Source organism: Psammomys obesus, unplaced genomic scaffold (assembly GCF_907164565.1).
Source record: "Psammomys obesus unplaced genomic scaffold, mPsaObe1.curated_primary_1811, whole genome shotgun sequence".
Taxonomy (NCBI): domain Eukaryota; kingdom Metazoa; phylum Chordata; class Mammalia; order Rodentia; family Muridae; genus Psammomys; species Psammomys obesus.
Window position 1 is genome coordinate 10,037,016 of NW_026589732.1, and position 21,613 is coordinate 10,058,628.

General features: G+C 40.0%; 1 protein-coding gene across 2 annotated transcripts in view; it reads left to right on the forward strand.

Annotated features, from left to right (window-relative positions):
* Positions 1-8,137, forward strand: part of Tmem38b (transmembrane protein 38B) — a 35,791-nt gene extending 27,654 nt beyond the window's left edge. For both annotated transcript variants that reach the window (XM_055605404.1, XM_055605405.1), the window contains 2 exons: positions 2,868-2,985; positions 7,395-8,137. In XM_055605404.1, coding sequence (XP_055461379.1) covers positions 2,868-2,985; positions 7,395-7,607 — 331 coding nt within the window. In that variant the 3' untranslated portion in view covers positions 7,608-8,137. The remainder of the gene's footprint in view (positions 1-2,867; positions 2,986-7,394) is intronic.
* The last annotated feature ends 13,476 nt before the right edge of the window (positions 8,138-21,613 follow it).

Below are 21,613 nucleotides of genomic sequence, written 5' to 3' on the forward strand. Positions count from 1 at the left end.
AACCAGCAAATTCATCAAGAGTTAACTTTCTCAGATGAAATCTTAAACATCAGTTTTCTGTGTATTCACCTTCTTTATGAAAACAGCTTAGGGATGAAGAGATGGCTTAGTGGCAAAGAGTACTGGCTGCTCTTATCCAGGACCCAGGTTCAGTTCCTGGCACCACATGATGTCTCACAACTCTTTGTAACTGCAGTTCCAGTGGCTCTGATATCCTCTCCTGGCCTCTGAGGGCAGCAGGCACACATGTAGTACACAGTATATACATGCATGCAGTATACCCATATACATAAAAACAACAATAAAAACCCTATTGAGACATGATATGATATGTTTTTTCTCATAGTCAGGTCTTAGCTTTTAGTATATATTATGTGTGGGCATGAGTAGGGAATAAGTCCTGAAATTAGGAAGGGGACCAAGAGAAAGAGGAAAGTAGTTTTGAGGAAGTGGGGAGTGTGAGAGCCAAGGGCCACAGGCTAGAGTTGAAGTGCAGAGGCCAGGGCCATGCTATGTGAGGTCAGAGCATGGAACCTGAAGGCACAGCCATTGGGTCCCCTTGGATCTTGATCTGCTCGAGTTTGAAATGTCTTGGTGCCAGGGTGCTCTCTTTTTCCTTTTTGGAAGAGGAGTATCTGCTGCCATCTGTTTCACCATTGTGGTTTGGAAGGAGGATCTTACTTCCTGTTTCTTAGGAAACAACACTAGAATTTTTCAGTGCATCTCAATCTTCATAACAAATCTAACACTTTGATTTAAATCTTCCTTAAGTCCTTCTCCAACGCCCTTTCACAATTATCTGCAAACTGCTTATTTTTTTTGAGGCACTCTTTAAGAAAACCTAATCCAAAATGGTCAGTGTGAATGTCAAAGCCATTTCCTTAATCAGCTTCATTAGTACAGGAACCAAACTATTAGAATAACAAAAATAACGTCAAGATAAGTCTTATTCCATTGGTCAGGGGTCCTATGTATGTTTGTGTGTTTATGTGTGTTCACATGTGTGGGCTCACGTGGATCATAGTGCATGTTTGTGCATATGCACGCTCAGGGCTGGTGTGAGATGTTTTCATAGATATGTTTCCACCTTATATCTTGAGGTGAGGTCTTTCAGTGAACGTGGAGCTCACTGTTTCAGCCTTCCTGGCCAGCCAACCTGCTCCAGGACATTTCCTGTCTGTGTTCCTGTGTCCTGGGATTACTGGTGGGCTTTTATGGGTTCTAGGGAGCCAATAGGTTTTTACTCTGTACAGCAACCGCTTTACCCACTGAGCCCTCTTCACAGCCCCTTGTTTGCCTTTGCTTTATATTTTTAAATGTCCAATTTGTGTACATTTTATAATATAGTTATATGTGTATAAACTGATACATATATTAATATTAATATTAATAATTGTCCTGAAACATTTTTTTAAAAGTACAATGAAAGTTTAGAAATTATTATTCCAAGACATGATTGTTATTTAATTATATTATTATGTGAGGTCCAGATCTTATACTGTTTTGAACTCATTTCTTAGTTTATAAAACTCAAATAACCTTTAAAAAATCAATTTGTGGCAGAGGAAGGCGATCTCTATAAGTTTGAGGCCAGCCTGGTTTAACAAAGCAAGTCCAGGACAGCCAAGGCTACACAGAGAAACACTGTCTTGAGAACACAAGGTAGATAGATAGATAGATAGATAGATAGATAGATAGATAGATAGATAGGCAGGCTTATGAAAATCTTTGTCATTTTTGCAGTGTGGCATTCTCATAGTTTATAACTTATCATCTGTAGGCATAGAGAATCTGGTCACAAGTGTGACATAGAGAAGCTTACACAAGTGTGTAAGATAAAAATACTGTTGCTTAGGTAGGTTAGCAGCATAGTGATTTCATAATATCAGCATTAATAATTAAGATATTGGCAGAGACTGACCTACTGTGCTCAAGGTAGCTAAGGGCTATACTAGAGCTGGCTCATGCTGCTTTTTTTCTTTTTTTCTAAGACAGGGTCTTACCATATAGCTAGACTGGCCTCAAACTCAAAAGTACTGGGATTAAAGGTGTGTGCCATCAAGACAAGCTGATACTGCTTTCTGAGAGTGGCTTTGTGTATCTTACTCTCCATTCTGTATAGTAGCCTGAGGTTGTCCAGTGGGGTGGTGTTTACACCACAGAACAGGAAAGACTTTTTCCCACTTCTCTCATCTGTCTTGGGGTCTTGTTTATCATGGAAGGTGTTTCAGGACTAATTCCAGATTGAGGAATTTTAAAGACCTTCAGCTCTTTAAAAAAAGTTAGATGGGTAAATATATTTCTCTATTGGCAACGCAATGGACATAAACATAGTGGACATTCTAAAAGGCCTTGGGCCTGCAGGGTTAGCTCAGTGGTCAAGGGCACTTGCTGCTTGTCTTCGTTAGGGTCACTGTTGCTGCCCTGAAATACCATACCAAGGAAACTGGAGGAGGAACAGCTTTGTTTGGCTTCCCCTTCCCCTTCAGGTTTGTCATCAAAGGAAGTCAGGACAGGGGCTCAGACAGGCCAGGAACCTGGAGAACCTGCAGAGGCCATGGAGGGGTGCTACTTATTGGCTTGTTGAAAATAAATAAATAAATAAATAGATAGATAGATAGATAGATAGATAGATAAATAAATAAATAAATAAATGAAAACCCTCAGTACTTTATGCTGTAAGAAAAGGTTTTTAAGTTTATATAACTCAGCATTTCTGAAACTTTAAACATATATTCATATCTGTTAACAGTCCATTAAGTTGTCAGCAGAACACTCTGAGAAAATAGTATGCAGAGGACTTTTTTGTCACTGACTTATTATTATTATTGTTTTGTTTTGTTTTTTTGTTTTTTTTTTCCTTTTAGCCCTTCCAAGGTAACTCTGCTAGGGTCAATTGTCTTCACTTTCCAGCACACCAAACACCTGGGAATATCAAAGCATGACCTCATATTTCTGTACACCATCTTCCTCGTGACCATAAAGGTAAGAAAGTTGCAGGTCTCCACCGAGCAGCATTATAAACCCTGTTTAAGCCTTTCCCTTAATGGGGTCCTTCAGGCGACGCTAGGACCAGGAACACTTTACTGGTGAATATTAAAAGATGACTTTGCTCAATGTATCAGGATTTCCTGAAGCCCTTGTGTGGCTGCCATCAGGAGTGTTTATGTTGGACAGGGCAGACAGGCAATTTATTGGAACCCAGAGCGTAGTAGGGAGGAAGGCCAGAAGCTGCCCAGATAGACCTGCATCATCTGTAAAACCAGGGTAGTGTTTAAGGTGACACTACTCTTTGCTTTTGTCGAAGGTATGTTCTTAAGTTTGGAGGTAGAAGAAGTCACATACATTTACAGAAGTACTTGTTCATTTGCGTTTGAATATATAGGTGCTAATTTTTCCCTATCCCTACCTATGGCTCTCTTCTTCCTTGAGAGAAACATCACCCTCTCCCTCATTTTCTTCTTCCCTCTCTTCTCTACAATTTCTTTTTCTTTTTCTTTTTTTTTCCCAACCAGAACTCAAGCAAGCAGAATATTCATCCATGTTCAGCTGTGTTCAGCCAGATTCATTAAAGAGGAAATCATATACTTTTATAATTCTCTCAAGTACTTTATGAATGACAAAACCCAAGCCACAGGGAAACAAAATAAATGAGAAAGATTATCAGCAGAGGAGAAAACCCTTGTGTTGATACAGACTTATGTTGAAGTGAAGGCTTTGTAATTTTGAACAAGTCTGTGTTTCTTGAGCTAGGCTTACACTTGCCCCAAGAGAAACGTGACTTCTGGCATTGTTTGTATAAAGTCGTATTATAAGTGTGGTATATTTTCCACCATTAATTGATATCATGGTAATTAATTTTGAACATGTTAAATAATTATTGATAAAAATTCATATGCGCTAATTTTTTTATGATTTTATGTGTATGTGTGTTTTGCCTGCATATATGTTTATGTACCATGTATATGTTTGGTGCCCAATGAGACCAGAATAAGGTGTTGGATTCTCTGGAATTGGAGTTACAGATAATTGTGAGCCGCCATGTGGGTGCTGAGAATTGAACCCGAGTCCTCTAGAAGAGCAGCCAGATGCTGAGCCATCTCTCCAGCCCTTTGACATAGGATAGTTTTTAAGTTAATCTTTTGTCTGTCTTGAACTGTGTCAAATTTAGATCCCTTCTCCCATCAGAGAATACTGAAAGAACTTTGAGAAACATGTATTACTTATGGCTGTTAGCTTGAAGAAGCTACAGTGAAATAGTTACTGTGAAATAGAGCAAAGGGACTGACCAATAATTATTAAAACTATAAAGAAACTCTGGGTTTTGCAATTAAACTGTGTATGATGACCTTGGTAAAAGCAGTTTCAAAGACTGGCAGAACTGTAAAATGATTTTAACTCATTGAGGAAAATAAAAGGAGGTGAAGATGAGGAGTATACATGTTTTGAAGGGGCGTGGGGGAGTGTGAAGAGGAGCAGTCCGGGGAGAGCAGTCTGGCAACAGTGAATAGTTGCAGATCCAGCTATCCTGTCTCCTGTGGTTTCTGGGTAGGTAGAGCCAGCAGCCAGAGCCCGCTTATATTACAAATGTAACTTAGGTAGCAAAGTACTGATTAGTGTGTGTTTACAAATTACTGATGAGTGAGTTCTTTTACATTATTTCAAAAATCAGTTTTAGAATAATTTGTGTGTAATAAAGTCTCCTCAATCCAGAGAGTACATTTTTATATTAAGGTCACTGGCTGCTCTTCCAGAAGACCCACATTTAATTCTTAGCAATCATTAGGACAGCTCAATCAACAGCAGTTCAGTCCCTGATGACTTGTGCCCTTTACTGGCCTCCTTGGGCACCAAGAACACCCATGGTGCATAGACATGTGTGCAGACAAAACACCTGTACACATAAATAAGCTAAAATATGTAAATTAAAAATTTTTTTGAACGTGGGTTGTCTTAACCAGTGGCTATACCACTGAAGTAAATCTCTCTCTCTCCCAGCAATCATTAACTACATAGAAATCCTCGAGGAATGGTGGGGGCATCATGAAAGCCTACCTCTTTCATGGCAAGATGTTGGCCGGTCCAGTCTTATGCAAATCTTGTGCAATCCATCACAGATACTGTGAGGTCAAGACTGCAACAGCTATGTCACACCTGGAAGTCAACATTCCATACCACTTCCCTCTTCTCTCTGTTTCTTACATTCTTTTTGACATGTCTTCTCTGATGTTTCCTAAGTCTTACAAGGAATAGGCTAGATGCTCCAATTTTTGCTGAACTTTTAACAGTCAGTTATTCTCCCTACTTTGCCCAGTTATGAGTCCCTGCACTTCATACTGCCCATTGCAAAGGAAGCTTCAGACTGGAGCTCCCAGCAGCACTAATTGTAGGTATAACATCGTTATTCAGAAGGCAGCGGTGTTAGGCACACCATGTCTATTTAGCGAAACAAAAGCAGTAGCTTCCCCATTCGGTTCTCTGACCTCTGTAGCCACAGCTTCTGATCAGGTTTTACATTATGAGATATGAATAAATTTCCTTCTGTGGAGTGGGCCTCAAATGCAGTGAGAAAGCTGTTGTGTGCTGTGCTCCCCCTACCCCCATAGAGCTGTTGTTTGCCCCTGTAACAGACTGGCCACTATTGCATGCAGTTTGCCTCACCATTCAGTAATGTGGCACGGGACTCCACAGCTGAGTAAGGCTGTTGGTGACAGTCTCCCTCATTAGCCTTTGGAGCACCCTCTGACACCACAAGGTCTAGCAAACTTCTGGCTCAGTCCTAGCTTGCTTTTTGCGTGTTCTGTGACCAGAGTGTTTGGTGTCTTCAGAAACTAGGTCTTACTATTAGCTTTTAGAAACAATCAGCAGTGGCACTAGCTTGTATTTTAGGGAGGCAGGAAGTGAGGAACTTCAGACCCTTCTCTGACCAATAACTTGTAGGGAGGTAGCCCACCCCAGACACTGGAATTTGCACGACATCCTGTGGCTTCTGAGAGCAGTTTAATCCATACACATAGAGTACTTCCTTCAAACTCTGTAATTTTATTTATAAAATTAACTTACCAGATTTTTTCCCCCATGCATCCTCTATCCCTTGTCTTAGTCTCCTTCTTCCATAAACAGTTCCACTCCCGAGGTTCCCTCTTCCAGACATAATGAATGATATAAAGGTAGTTGTTTCAAAGCATACATTTCAGAGCCATTTAGTACCTTCCCTCTGTTGTATGTAAATGAGCTTTGATTTGTGTATGTGGTAGCATTAGTGTACTGTAGATTAGAGATTATATTGTGCCATTTTCATCTAACAAGTGTTCTAAATTATTTACCATTATTTTTCTGGGTACTTTAACTTGCACAGCACATGCTTCACCTCTCTGTTCTTGACTTATACCCTTTTTGTAGCTTCTCAGTCCCTAGATGATGTCACACTGAATGATACTTTATTCTTGATACCATGTCCCCCAAGAATGTGGCTTGTGTAGGGGCCTATTTAAGGAATGTCATTCTAAAAGTTTCTAGTTTCCTTTCTTTCTGGGATCTGGGAGAACTGACTGTTAGATAGTTTTAGGGCTTTGAAACTAAGTTAGACCCCAGATTTCTGCAGATCCCTGAGATTGTACATTTTCTCGAACAAATCTGAGCATTTTGGAGCAGTGTGATTTGCTGGGGATTGTAAGCACTTTTCAGTTCACATTCCCAGTCTTTGTTCTATACATTAGGTCATAAGTAATTCAAACAGAAAAGATTAGTGTCTCTCAGGATAATGATCTGCAGCTCCTGAAAGTCTGCGGCCATTGGCAATAGTAGTAATTGAACCCAAATCTGTATTGTACTCTGCTTACCACTTAACTCTCTTTTTAGTTTGGAGCAAGTTACTTCATCTGTCAGAGCTGTGACTCTGCCCATCTCTGATGAAGGCAACAGCAATTGTTGCATTGAGTTGGAAATAGAAAGGACTATAAAGCATTTACCAGAGTTCTGACCCATGCCAGGCTTATAGCTGTATTGACTGCTGGTGTAGACTGTAAGATTATATCTCAATTTCTTTGATTATCTGTCTGTCTGTCTATCTATCTATCTATCTATCTATCTATCTATCTATCTATCTATCTATCTATTTATCTATCTATCTATCTCTATCCATCTATCTCTTCCTCCTTTTTTTTGGTGGCAATAGTTATACTTCATATGTTTCTGGTATTAATTTTGAGGAATAACATTCATTAAATTCATAGAGATCAGAGATTTTCACAGTATTGAGCTTATTTTTTTCTCTTACAGATTAAATTTAAAAAATACATTTTGAATCTTTTTTTGCCCCATTATTTATTTTTCCTCTGTTTTTGAGAAACAGAAAATGTTTGTACTGAAATTCAGATTATTTTTCCCCCTAGGTAACCATGATGATGACAGCAGATTCTGCTGTGACCCTTGCTCCCTTTGAGGATACCTTGACTCGGATGCTGTTTGGCCGGCAGCAGCAGTTTTCACTGAACGAAAAGAAAGCTGAACCGAAAACATCTTCTAATGGTTCTGCCTCATCCGTGTCCAAGCCGGCCACAGAGGCTCCAGGTGCTGCTAAGAGACTCACCAAGAAAGAAGACTGAGGACTTTACCCGGGCTTAGGAGGAAAGGAAAGAGTTACTTATCTGTTAGAGTGTGTTCGCATTTCTATGTGAATGATGTAAAATAAGGATAGAGGGGGCAAATAGGAAGAGATGCTTTGTTTCAAGGACACCGCTCTGTTGATTGTAACTCTTGGAGTACGAGTGTATCATGTGAATTTATTTTTCTGCTGTAAGAGATTTTCATAATTATTTGAATAGTTTTATATTGAGAAAAGAAAAAAATTTTTAAATGTTAGAAAAAGTTCACTTGTTACTGCAAAATTCTAAGGATTTAACAAAAAATTCAGTATTTTTTTTTTTTACCTTTGAATGGCTCTAATTGTGTTTTAATTCTGCAGAATTAAACTTTGACTTCATATTTCCAGTATAATTCTTGTACATAGAAGAAAATTCCTATTTGATTTTGAACACAGAGAACTTTTCCTAAATACTTTTAAACCGATAGTGTATATTTGGTGTATAAATTTGTTTTATATATCTTACACACATTAAAAATACCTGAAATTTAATTTATTTTAGTTTCAAGTATTATTTTTCATTGAGGCCACAATGTTATTATGGATCTCAATTTGAAGTTTGTTTCATGTCCTTGTTTTAAAAAAATACTTTTTCCTAAGAAAAGCAGAGTTACAATGTGTGTGTGTGTGTGTGTGTGTGTATGACAACAGCCTCACTATGTAGCCCTGGCTGGCCTCAGACTTCCTACCTTGGCCTCCCAAGTGCTGGGATTATGGGCACAGGCCGCCCTGCCAGGCCAGGGAGCAGTTTTCATTGTTTGGAACCGGGGTTGTTTCGTCTCTGTGCATACCTATTTCAACAGTGGAGAGATTCTTCACTCATCCTATGTTCCTCCTGACTAGTTGGTCAGAAGGTGCTGCTGGCATGCCTCAGTGCTTCAGAAAGTACGGTTATGGCTGAAAATGTCTCCTGTACCTCTTTTCCAGTGACCACAGACTTGGCGTTTGACTGTCTCTTGTGAGTTTGCATGTGGGTATCTTTGCGTAATAGACACATACATGTATTTCTAGTTTTATCTGAAATGAAAACCTCTTTCATGTGAAAATGCTCAGCTCTCGTGAGAACCGTCTTTGTACATTTAATGTGACCCACAGAACATAACCTCACATGGTAGAATACTTGAATGAAATAATCCATTAAATCTGGTTTCGCATTGACAAAAAGCAAACAAGAAAATGCACTGAATGATAGATCTTATTTCCTTTATTTGGTGTATGAATGTCCCGTCACTAATATTAGTGAGCCTGCATTTCTGGTTGGTTAAGAAGCACTGAAATAGCATGCAGTATGTAAAGTTTTTCTGTGTTTTTTTTAAGACAGGGTTTTTCTGTGTAACAGCCCTGAAATTTTCCTTTTTAATGTTTAACAAATACTCACACCAGCCAGTTCTATACTTCCACTTGCTTAAGAAGATTTTGAGTGGGGCAAGTTTGATAACCTTCGTATAAGAAAATGCCTATTTTTGATATTATGACAAAAAACATTAAACTGCATTCTCTATTTTATACTTGATAATCTGTAGTTAAAAACTCTGCAAAATTAACATGTTATTAGTTCTGAAGTTTGGATTTAACTGTAGTTAAAATGGCAAGTCTTGTTTTACATTTGTGTTAAAAAACAAATTCATTAAAAGAAGTACTTTAGCACTCAAACAGTAATCCTTTTTTTTTCATTGTTTTGAGGAAGGAGTTCCGAGCCCTGTGTTTTTGACTCTGTAATACACTTAGCACAGCCGGAAATGGCCATTACTATAGACTTCATCAGGCTGTGCAAATATCCCGTATCCCTCAGTTCTGTGTACTTAGTCCTGGAGAATGAAGTCTGCTCAGGTGACACTCAGAGACCAGCTCCTCACTGCCTAACTGCCAGGTGGATGTGGTCCATAGGCCATCTTCACACAGCCCAGTCAGCTGACCCCAAGAGGAGGCGGGAAAGCTGCAAGAACATGGGCCCTTGACTGCCGCGATCCAACCTCTATCAGGTTCTAAACACTATCACACTGAGTGCCTTCCTGACAGTTTCCAGTAAGGGACAGAGAAGTGGCCGATGAATTCCAGAGGGAACTCTGAGCAGTGTCCTTCCCAGTGGGTATAGAGGAGTGAAGGGAGACACTGGGGGGAAGAGGGTAGCTGTTGCCTGTTTCTTTCAGCACAGATACTTTAATTAAAATGTGTTTAAAGAGAAGACTACTTCAAGTCACGAGTTGATTGCAGTTGAGAGGAATGTTGGAAACTGAGTCATGTGTTGAAAATGTTTGGAATAGGAGGCAGAAAGATTATAAGAGCCAGAGGGGATGAATGAGAGGGAAGCAGTGCCTTCCAGGCATAACCGGGCAGACATGAATTCAGAGCCTGTGGCAGCCTGCGCAGGACTGCACAGGTCTAAGCCATGCGGAGGCCCAGAGCTGAGAGAAGAGCAAGCTCCATCCCTGACCCACAAGCTATCTCCAATTGACAGTCATTTGCAAGAGAAAAATTAGTTATTGTCAGTGGAGTCTCACTTGATACGCAAACCACATGTAGGGACAGGCCCCATGCCTAGAGGAGATGGCCAGCGCAAAGCGACATCAATGGTATTTTGGGAGATTTGATTTTATTTGTCTCATATTGCCTTGTTTGGTCTTTTTTTTTTTTTTTTTTTTCTCACCTTACTGGTCTTTTAGCTTGCATATTGTAGTTTCTGATTTTGTGTTTTTAATGAGTGTTTCTCTTTTCTTTATCTTTTCCTTCCTCCCTTCCTCCATACCTCCTCCCTCCCTCCCTCCCTCCCTCCCTCCCTCCTTCCTTCCTTTTTCTTCCTTCCGTCCTTCTTCTTTATCCTTTCTTGGTTTTTGCCTGGTGTGTTCTAAAGACAGAAAGAGGGTGAGCTGGAAGATTGGGGACATAAGGAGGATCTGGGAGGAGGTGATGGAGGGGAAACTGATCAGAATTTATTTGTATGAAAAAACTTATCTTTAATAAAAATGGTCTCCTTCCCTCTACACAAAGCCCTTTATGGTGTTTGTCCCAGGTGTAAATCACATTTTGGTCAAGTTCTTTTGCTTATTCAGCAAATATTTAGTGCCAGTTTAGGTCAAGACTTAGATTCTGAAGATACAGAACACAAGAAAAATGCTTGTTGTTATGGAGTTTACTGAAGACACAGGAAACAAATGTGTTCCTGTGGGTATAAAGATATTGAGTGGATATTAAGCAGGACCTAGAAAGTAAGAGTTTGAAAATCTGTTACATTGATATTAGAACTGCTTTATGATTGAGCAAGGCAAGCATCGTACTGTTTCTTTATTAACCTGATTTACTGAAAATTTTTTTCTTTTTCTTTTCTTGGGTTTTTTTGTTTTGTTTTGAGACAGGGTTTCTATGTGTAGCCTTGCTGCCCTGGACTAACTTTGACTAGACTGGCCTTGAACTTAAACTTCTTTATAAGTACAATTCCATGTAAAATAGCTGTTACTTCTTTTTTTGGCTAAGTTTTTAGTAGTCCTGGCTGGCCTGGAACTGCAGTGTAGTGCAGGCTGTCCTGAATCCAGATCCTCCCATCCGTGTTTCTGGTGTGCTATGATTGCTCAGCTAACAACTTTCTCCTTACTGTCCATTTTTTAAGACACCATTTGCACGGAATAAAACACAATCTCTAGGTGCCCTACACTTTGGGATTTCTCTCTGTGTCTGCAGGTGTGCGTGTGGAGGGTAGAGGTCAGGGTTCAGTGTCTTCCTCAGCTGTTTTCTACCTTATTGACTTAAACTACCTTTTATTCAGTGTGTGGATGTGTCGGCACGTGAGTGCCGTGCATGCATATGGAGGTCAGAGGTCAACTTTCAGGAGTCTGCTTTCTCCTACTATGTGGATGACTGGGAGTGAACTGCCAAGCTCAGGCTTGGCAGTAAGCGCCTTTACGGCCTGAGCTGTCCTGCTACCCTAGTCCCCTTTTTGAGATAGGGTCTGCCGCTCAACCTGTACTGGCATTACAGCTGTCTAGACAGATGCTGGGGATCTGAACCTGGGGTCCCAGCGAACCCTCCACCATTCGAGATGTCTCCCTAGAACCACAAACTGAGTTTAAGCAAATGCCAATGGCTGTGTCCTCCTAATCAGAAAATGAATGTCATGAGGCCTCCCAGAGTTGATATCCAGTTAATTCCCTCTGCCAGTGGGCATAATATGAATGAAATCATGTGCCCGATTTTCCTTCATGTAGGTTTCCTAGAAACCTGACACTTGGATGCTTGTATCTTGTGTTTATCAGTAGTTCATGCCTCTCTAGTTGCTTCATAGTGTTCTGCTGTACCACGTCAGCGATTCTATTGATTCACGTCGGGGCTGTTTCTAACTTGGGATGTTTCAAATAAATAACTATGAACATTTAATGCAGCTTTCGTTAAGTATGTTTTTCTTTTCGGCCAATAGGAGAAGCCAAGGTGGATCATGTTCGGTTTTATAAAACACCTGGCTGTGTGTTTTTGCCAAAGTGTTTGGTTGCAACAGTTACTGCTCCACACCACTGTCTTCAGTGTTCTAATTGATCTGGGTTCTTAGCAGGCACCAGTGCTGTCAACATTTGAATTGTATCTATTCACAGTGGATGCTTTTGGAGGTTTGAGACTTTGGTTACCCTGACCAGTGATGTGGAACAGCTGACTGCCTTTCTCTGAATTTCGTGTTCAGATCACAGCCCATGTTTTATCAGAGCTTTCTTCCTATAAATTCCTATAAACAGTAAAATTTCTGTACATCTCTCAAATCAGTTCTGTCAACACTGTCTTTCTGGTCTGTGACCTAACATACTTATTTTTACATATTTCCATGAAGAGATTTCGTTTCTGGGGAAGGGTGGGGAGTGAGAGGCAGGGTTTCTCTATGTAGTCCTTGCTGACTTGGAACTTGCTTCGTAGACAAGGTTGGCCTCCCACCCACAGAGACCTGCCTGCCTCCCTGCCTCTGCCTCCTGAGTGTTGGTATGGAAGGCCTTATTTTATGCGTCTGTTTCATTGTTAGTGGAAATAGATGTTGAGTGGGGGCTATTGCAGATGCTAGTATCGTGAGCAATACTGCTCTATCTTTCGGTGTACATACTTTTCACCCGGTGTGTTTTGGAGCGTGAGACTGCTGGGCACTGGCGTAGGAGCATGTTTAACTTTTGTAGATCGTTCCCAAAATTTGCCTGCAAGAGTTTGCATGGGCTTGTATGTTTGTGCACTGATTGTGTGCATGTGAATGTGTGTGGGCATGTCCTAATTCCCACACTCCACACCCCCCCAACAATGATTGGTACAATGTGTCTTTCGATAACTCCTGTGAAGGCCTAAGTATTAGTGACTGTTTTAAAATTTCTATTTCTGAGGCTGGGGAAATGACTCATTTATTAAGAACACTTACAGCTGTATCAGGGGACCAAGTTCAGATCTCAGAATCTACGTTAGGTGGTTGGCGAATGTCTGTAATGCCAAGGAGGCATACAACTCTCTCCGGCCTCCGGGGGCACACACACACACACACGTGCACACACACAAACCCTTGGTGACTAGTTGAACTGAATGCTTCAAGGAAATTTGTCAGCAGCTTTGGTAATGCAAATATGAGCTCGTCTGCTGGCTTGTGTTTCCATGCTCCTAACAGGCTTTATGAATGTGCACACTTCATTTTAATGTAGTTAATTTAGCAATATTCCTTTTATGATTAAAGATTTTTTTTTTTTTTTTGGTCTTATGGAAGAAGTCCTTCCAGGATAAAGAGATGGCTCAGTGGATAAATATAACCACCACCTTCACATAAGGAAAAGTGTGTGTGTGTGTGTGTGTGTGTGTGTGTGTGTGTGTGTGTCTGTGTGTGTTTCCATGTTCATGTTCGGGGGTGTGCATGATGGGAGCATGCATGGAGACTAGAGGAGGATGCCTGGTACTTGCTGTATTACCCACCTTATTCCCTCGAGACAGATTTGCTCACTGAGTCTGAAGCTAGGCAGAGACCAGAAAGCCCAAGTGATGCCTGTCACCACCCCCACCCCCTTCAGCACTGGGGTTACAGGCATGTGTAGCCGTTCCTGGCCTTACAGGATGCTGGAATCAGAATGTGGTTGGTTTTATTCCGTAACATTTGTGTCAACGTGAATGACAGAGGGTAATGGGTGTGTGTGTGTGTGTGAAAATGGGCAAAAATTCAGTTCTATTCTGGGATGAGCATAACCCCTTGTGTAGGGAAATTCCAATTAAACACGTGCATTTGAGTTTCAAGCGTCTTTGGTGTTGTCAACCCTCCTCCTTTTCCTCTCATCCTCTCACTCTTCTCCCCGCGTCAATGTCCCTCCCATTATTCCTCTTCTGTCCTTCACATCATTTGTAGAACAAACTTCTTAAAATTGTGGTGAGGCTCAGTTTATTTTTCTTAGATTGCGTACATTTTGGGTATTTTACTGAGCAACTTTCCTTAATCCAAAATCATGAGCGTTTTTACTTGTGCTCTCTTCTGAGGAAGTTTCACAGTTCTAGCTCCTACAGTTCAGCGTTTGACGCAACGTCGTGTTGCTTCCTGTATCCACAGCTTTGGGTAGTTTTAGAATGTTCTGTTTTACAATTCTGTTGTTTCCAAGGAAAGCTTCGTTTTCTTCCTTTTTATGTACTTCGTATCTTTTTCTTGATTCACTGAAGCATATTAGTACGTCTAGTGGAAACTTGAGTCTAAGTTGTGAATTATTGCTGTTTAGTCATATTCTGAAAGCTACTGTTTTTGCCTGGGCAGTGACTCTGCGGGTAGGAATGCCCCAGAGGAATAGCCCGTGAAGAGAGCCTGTAAATGCAAGCCAGTTAACTTTTCTTAAATTCATTGCTTGCTATCTTCTTTAAATTATTGTTTGCTAAGGAAACTTCTGATAGGAATTTTTTCCTTCTATATAGAAGCCTAAAGGAAGAGAATAAACTAGACATGGCAATTTGCATGGTGGCAATTGTAATAATCGTAATTTAAATTTTTTAATTGGTAAACTTGCTGACTGATTTTACCAAGCATCTTGGCTTGCGTGAGACTGCCTCTAAATGGATTCAGTCAGATTTACAGGCCTGTAAGGCTGAGAGGCCTACTTAGGACTGTGATAAATTAATCATTCCAATACCACCTGTGAGGCCCACTGGGAACTAGGCCAGCCAATCTCTCCTGGAAGCTCTCTCTCCCGTGTGCGCATTTTCTGCAAAACTCCAGAAAATTCATTGTGATGATGTCTCCATCACCAGAGACTGTAGAACTCACTACTTCATGGCGTTGTTTCTCCAACGTTAGGGCAATTGCCTGTTTTAGAAAATCAGTGTTTTTAAAGGAGTAAACAGATCTGCATTTTCACAAACTTCCTGCGTGACATCTTTCATTGGATAAGTTTGGGAACCATGGTAATTCCAGCTTCACTAACCTCTCCTACCAACATGTAATGTCTTTATTATTATATTTCCAGGATCTGCTGACCTCAGCTACGGTTTATGAAATTTGCTAGCGTTAGGGTTCACTTTTTGTACTGTAGGTTTGCACAGACTTATCAAATGCATAATGATATATATCCACCCTGAGGGTGCCCTATAAAGCAGTGTTCTTGTCACCACTCCTTTCCAGATCTCCAAGTTTCACCCATTCAAGTCCCGTTGGTCCCTACATTCCGGACACCTTATAGTAGTACCTCCTTATATCACTGGGTTTGGGTTCTCGCTATGGTTGGAACCTGTCATATGTAGCTCTCGTTGGCTGGCTTCTTTCACTCAGGCAATAATAAATTTCACACTTATTGGTGCCTTTTTGTGGCTTTAATGGCTTATTGCATTTTTCAATACTGTACTACAAGTTGTGTACTTATTCACCTCTTGAAAGACGTTTTGGTTGATCATGAATAAAACGGATGTAGATCTTTATGTGCAGGTCTTTTGTGAATGTGCACATTTTCATGTCCACTGGGTAAATACCTGCTACTTGTGGTATCATATGGCAAGACTAAGCTTAGCTGTGGGGGAAATTGCCAAGCTGTTTTCTAAAGTGGCCTTACTGGTTTTTTGTTTTGTTTTGCTTTGTTTTTTTGCACCCATCAGCAATAAATGAAGGTTCTTGATGTTGTTCAACTTAGTAGTAGTTGGTATTGTCTGGTTTTGGATGAAAACCATTCCAACAGGTGTGTAGGGGGAACTTGTTTTCATTTGTAATTCCCTAACAACAAAAGATAATAGCAGTTCACAGGTTTTCCTCCTATGTTCAAAGTTTAAAAATGAGGAATTTTCTTTATTGTTAACTTTAAAACTTTCTATATGTGTTTTGGTTTGAGATGATTACTGTTCATTGTCATCCTGATAGAGTCTAGAATCATATGGGAGATGGGCCTGAGGTGTGCCTTGTTTTCTTATGGATTTTTAGTTTTGTCATTACAGAGAAAGAAAACCCCCAAACTTTCAGGACAATATTAAATAATAGTAACTACATGTTTAATTATCTTCAAACTCAGGGTTCACACAACTCAGCTGTGATGATGAGCAATTTTATGTGACAACTTGGTTAGACTCTTTATTTATGTAATCAAATGTTAATATAGGTGTTGTGTACATATATTTTGTAGATACAGATAATATCTACACTGAGTTGAGTTTACCAGTGAGGTGTGTTTCCTGGAGAACATAGATAGTTGTAGCTAACTTTGAAATTCAGTTGAGTAACTGTGACAGATTACTTTATTGGTGAAATTGAGGCTGCTTACATTTTGGTTATTATTGAGAGACCTTTATGAATTTTTCATTTTTGTTGGTGGTTGTTCTGGGTGGTTGGATTATTTTTCTTTTTATCGTTCTCTCCTGCTAGTGCCTATGGTTTGATGGTTTGCTATGTCTGATGTGATAGATTTCCCCCTAATTCCTTTGTTCACCTATTCCTCTCACAAAAGTAATTTTTCCTTGTGCTCTTATGATTGAGCCTGTCTTCCTCCTCTGTATGTAGTGTCTTCAGCAGTGCTTGCTTAGTCCTCATGAAGCTTGCACTCCTCTTGAAATGACCTTATTTTGCCATCAGTTTTAGAAGTGTTGCTGCTTACAGCACCCTGGATTGGCAGCTGCTTTCAGGACTTGAAATGTCATTTTATACTTTCCTGATTTTAGGTTTCCTCATGGGAGACCTGATACTTTGATGTGTCTGCTTTTGAAGGTGAGTTGATGCTTTCCCCTACAGCTCTTCATATCATTTCTTTGCTTTGCATTTTTGACACCTTTACTTTTATGTATCTTGGAGAGGGTTTTTTGTAGTTATGTCTACATGAGATTATGAATGTCTCTTGTCTTTAAATGTCTATTTTTCTAGATTTGGAAATTTTATAGTATAACTTCATGAAATTATGTCTATGTCTTTAGTGTTTACTTTAGCTCCTTCTATTCCGTGGAGTCTTAGGCTTGGTCTCTTGATCATATCTTAGAATTCTTAGATATTGTGGTCATGCTTGTTTATTTTTTTTTCTCTTTGCTGATATTTGAAAGTAGTGTTTCCTCAACCTTACCCTCCATCTCTGGCATTCTCTTTTTCCTTCTTTGTTGAGTGATTGGTGATACATCCTAACATGTTTCTTATTAGATTGAGTTTTTACACACACACACACACACACACACACACACACACAAATAATTTAAGAAATCTCAACTAACTGTCCTGAATTTTTCTCTCATGTATTTTTCCACCTGTATTGCTGATGTTCTTATCTGTTCTGCTAGTGTTTTATTCTGTGTTTCTAACTTTCTTTTCCAGGTCCTTGATTGATTTCATCTATTTATTTGTGTCTTCACTAGTAAACTTTTGAGATACTTTACCCAGTATTTTGCCCTTCCTAGTCTTTGCCTCCGACAGATGAAGAGTTTTGCTTATCTCTTGGTTTGGCTCTCTCTTTTGATTTCATTTGGAGACCTTCTAATAGAGCTGCCTATTCTGGAAGGTTCAGTCTGTGGTACCATATTTGGAAGAGTCTTCTTCTTCTTCTTCTTCTTCTTCTTCTTCTTCTTCTTCTTCTTCTTCTTCTTCTTCTTCTTCTTCTTCTTCTCTTCACTCTGGGGAACTATGCAACTGAAGCTGCGTTCACATTGGCCATAGCTGTGAGGTATCCTATCATTGACTTCTTTACTTTCTTTTCTTGTTGGTGTGATAACATGCTTTGTAGAAAAAGGCAACTTAAGAAAGGAAGGATTTATTTTAGCTTACAATCCAGAGTGACCTATCATGGTGGGAAAGTCAAAGCACGAAGAGCTTGAAGGAGCTTGTCATATTATACTTGCAGTCAGAATAAGAGAGGGATGATCAAATGAATGCTAGTGTCCAGCTCCCTTTTTCCATTCTTATGGTTCAGGTTCACCTGCCTAGGGAATGGTGTCACCCACAGCGAGTGAGCTTCTCTACCTTGATTAATGTAGTTAAGATGATGGCCCTCAGAAATGACCAGAGGATCATCTACTGAAGATTCTAGAATTTGTCAAGTCAACAATGAACACTAACCGTTGCACTACCTTTGGACATTTCTGAAGCTTTTCCTTTTCTTCCATGCTTGCAACATTACGTTTTTTCTAACTGACTCTTCCTAACTAAGTCACCTGGAGGGAGTTCCTGGTCTAGCTTACTTTGACGTAGAAGCTAACTTGTAAATGTACTTATTGTGAACTAAATGCTCATCTAAATTCTTCGGTGCTGAACATTGTTATACTTTGAGCTATAAGTCTGAAACAATTCTCTGTACATAGTAACATAGCACTGAAGACTAACACACACATTTCATGTTGGAACTGATATTCATAGAAGACGTTACTGCTTTCTGATCTCCACTCTCACAGTAGCCATCAGTGTCTAGCCCAACTAGTTGACTTTACATAGAAAAAGTTACCCTTCATAATGAGGTTAGACCTTATCCAATCACTTTGGAGGCTTAAGAACTAAACTAATTCATTCAGGGGAGAAAAGATTCTTCCTCAAGACTACATAGTAACCATTTCTTGAGTTTCCAGACTTCCCTACATGTTTTGGACATGCCAACTCCACAAAGGTATGAGGAAATTTGTTAAAATAAACACCTCTCTGTGCATATGTACATTTCTATCACTGGTCCACCTATCTTCACTGATCCAAGAGAGCAGAGTTATAAGAAATACATTTAATCAAGAACGTAAAAGACTTGTGAACAACACAGTGCTAACATACATAAAAGGAGGCTTAAAGACATGTTCATGTGATAGCAGGCTTCATGTTGCTAGGATGTTCATACTTCCCAAAGCAGTCTAGAGGTTCAGTACAATACTAATCAAAATACTAATAATTCATTTTTGCAGCAATAGTGAAATCAGTCTGAAGTTTGTATGGCGTTGATGCATGAGCTCAGCCACGTGGATATCTCAGAGGCTGATCTGCTTTCACCACTCACAAGTACTCCATCTGCCAGGACTAAGTTGCCAATATTGCTCCATTCCTCAGGGTTATCAGAGAGTTACACTAGGCTAGTCATACCAGGCCACTTCTACTATGGAAGGCGAAGCCCTGTGCTCTTAGAAATAGCCATTTTCTCTGGCCACAGATTTGGCAGCCTTTCAGATAGTACTTATAATAAAAGTGGCATCCATGGGCTTACAAAATGCCTTATACCATCACAGTATATTCCCTCTAGCACTGTTTCTGATCAAGGAACTCAGTTCATAGAGAATCAAGTATAGCAATAAGCCATGGTCATGGAATGTGCGTTCCATGTTCCTCTCCTTATGCCCTTCCTTTTGCCTTCAGCTGGTTCATAGACCTCAGTTTAAAGCCTCTCACAAATCAAATTTTATAGGAAGAGCACATATCAGATGGGACTCAGGACACCCTGTATAACATTTTGAAACTGGGTTAACAGAGGTTCTGTCTAGTTTCAGGCATTTCTAATTACTGTAAAAGGCAACTTCCACATCTCTTCACAAGAATCAATTTAAAAATTTACAAAACCAAGGAAGATCTTTATATAATTGGTAAGAACTTGTCTTGGCAGTTATGCTTAATTCCAGATCCCTTCTGTTGCTGGGCATAGGGCGATTTGGGCCAGGAAAGGCTCAGGGATAATTTGGGGGATGTTTATCATATATATATTCTCCAATGTTCATAAAGGACATGCCATTTTATCTCTCATAAAAATTACTCTTGCAGAAGTGGACTTGGTAAATGGGTAGGTGGACTTTTGGTACCTGGGTCTTCCTCAGGCAATTTTAGCCATGTTCCCCAGCTTTTAGGACTTTACATTAAAATGGGAGCTGAGATACAGGTCATAATTTTCAATGTCTTGTGCTCACATAGGATACAGTCCACCTTAGACATGTAACTAGGGGCTGAGTAACTACTGGTAGGTTGTAGAGAGAGAGAGCTGGATCATAAATCACTTTGTTTGCTTTTCTGTTTTGAAGGTAGCAAAAAAAAAAAAAAAGAAAGAAAGAAAGAAAAAAAAAACCTGTAACAATTGTTTAGGGCTTTCTGAAAATTATTTTTTAAGGATGATACTGCATGTACTGTCTGGAGATGTTGTTGGAACAGATGTTGTGAGGCTCTTACATGCTCATATTGCCAAGAATGCCCATGTATCCCCCTGGCATTATCTCAGAAAATCCTTGAACACATTCATAGCACTACAGGGCGTTGCCTTCCACTTGACCCTTTCGTTCTCCTGATTGTTCAATGCACAAGGGTTATTAAGAAGCTGAAAGATGATTATTATGCTCCATTGTGGATGCCAGCTATGTGCTGGCAGATTTCTGCAAACAGATTCAGTAAATTATTGTAGGTTAACAATATAATAGGATGAGGGAGAGTTTAGTCTTTAGACTAGGCTATTTTATAGAGAGAAACCTGGGATAATAAAAGACAAAGTATATTCCAGTACTTGAGCATAGCCTATGTGGAGAGCTTCCCTTTACAATCAACTTGACCTTGACTTTGAAACAGGGTCTCTCTACATAGTCCTGGAACTCTCTATGTAGACCAGGCTGTCCTGGAACTCAGAAAGACACACCGGCCTCTGCCTCTGCTTCTGCTGGGATTAAAGGTGTGTGCCATTACACCTGGCTAAGACATTAGGTTTTTGTTGTAGTTGTTGTTTGATTGGTTGGTTTTTGCTTTTTTCCTCTGTGTAGCCCTAGCTGTCCAGGAACTCTTTCTCTCTCTCTGTAGGCTAGGCTGGCCTTGAACTCAGAGACCTACCTACTTTTGCCTCCTGAGTGCTGGAATTAAAGGCATGAGCCAGCATGCCTGGACCTTGACTTATTTTAACGGCTTAGTTAAATACAATACAATAAATACAATAAAATCCTCGTATGAAGAATGGAGAAGATAGTAGCACAGTACTCACTCCCATAGGCTTTGTTATGAAACTAAGAAGGGCAAAGTGCTTGCCAAAAAATCTTGGCACCTATATTTATAAGCTTAGGCTTTAAAAATATTTTTAAAGTTACATTGACTTTGTGGGTATGTCGGGGTCAGAGAACAACAGCTGGAATCAGTTCTCTTCTTCCTTCCTGTTAAACAGTTGAACTAAGGTCATTAAGTTTGGTGCAAGTACCTTTACTTGCTGAGCCGTCTTGCCATCTCATGCTTGGGTTTTTTTTTTTTTTTTTCTTTCATGTCATTTGGTTCAAACACTTGTTCTTAGTGCTTAGAAAGGAATCCTTGGAATCTGTTATAAAGGAGTGCTTTTGATGCTCTCTCCCAGTGTTGGCCCGTTTAGTCATTCACTATGAGAAAACTAACAGTTCACATGGAGAAAATGGCTCAGTCTGTTGTCGCTGGGCAGCACTGACTCCATCCTGCCATCAGGGAATGTGTAGGAAATACCTAAATAGACCCACTGAGTAATAGACAATAGGAGCAGGAAGGCCCAGAAAGGAGCTCTCCAGTGGAATTTTAAGCATGGTGTTGAGGCCCCCTGGCTTTAGAACCACGAGAGAGAGAGATGATTAGGCCATGGTCTGAGG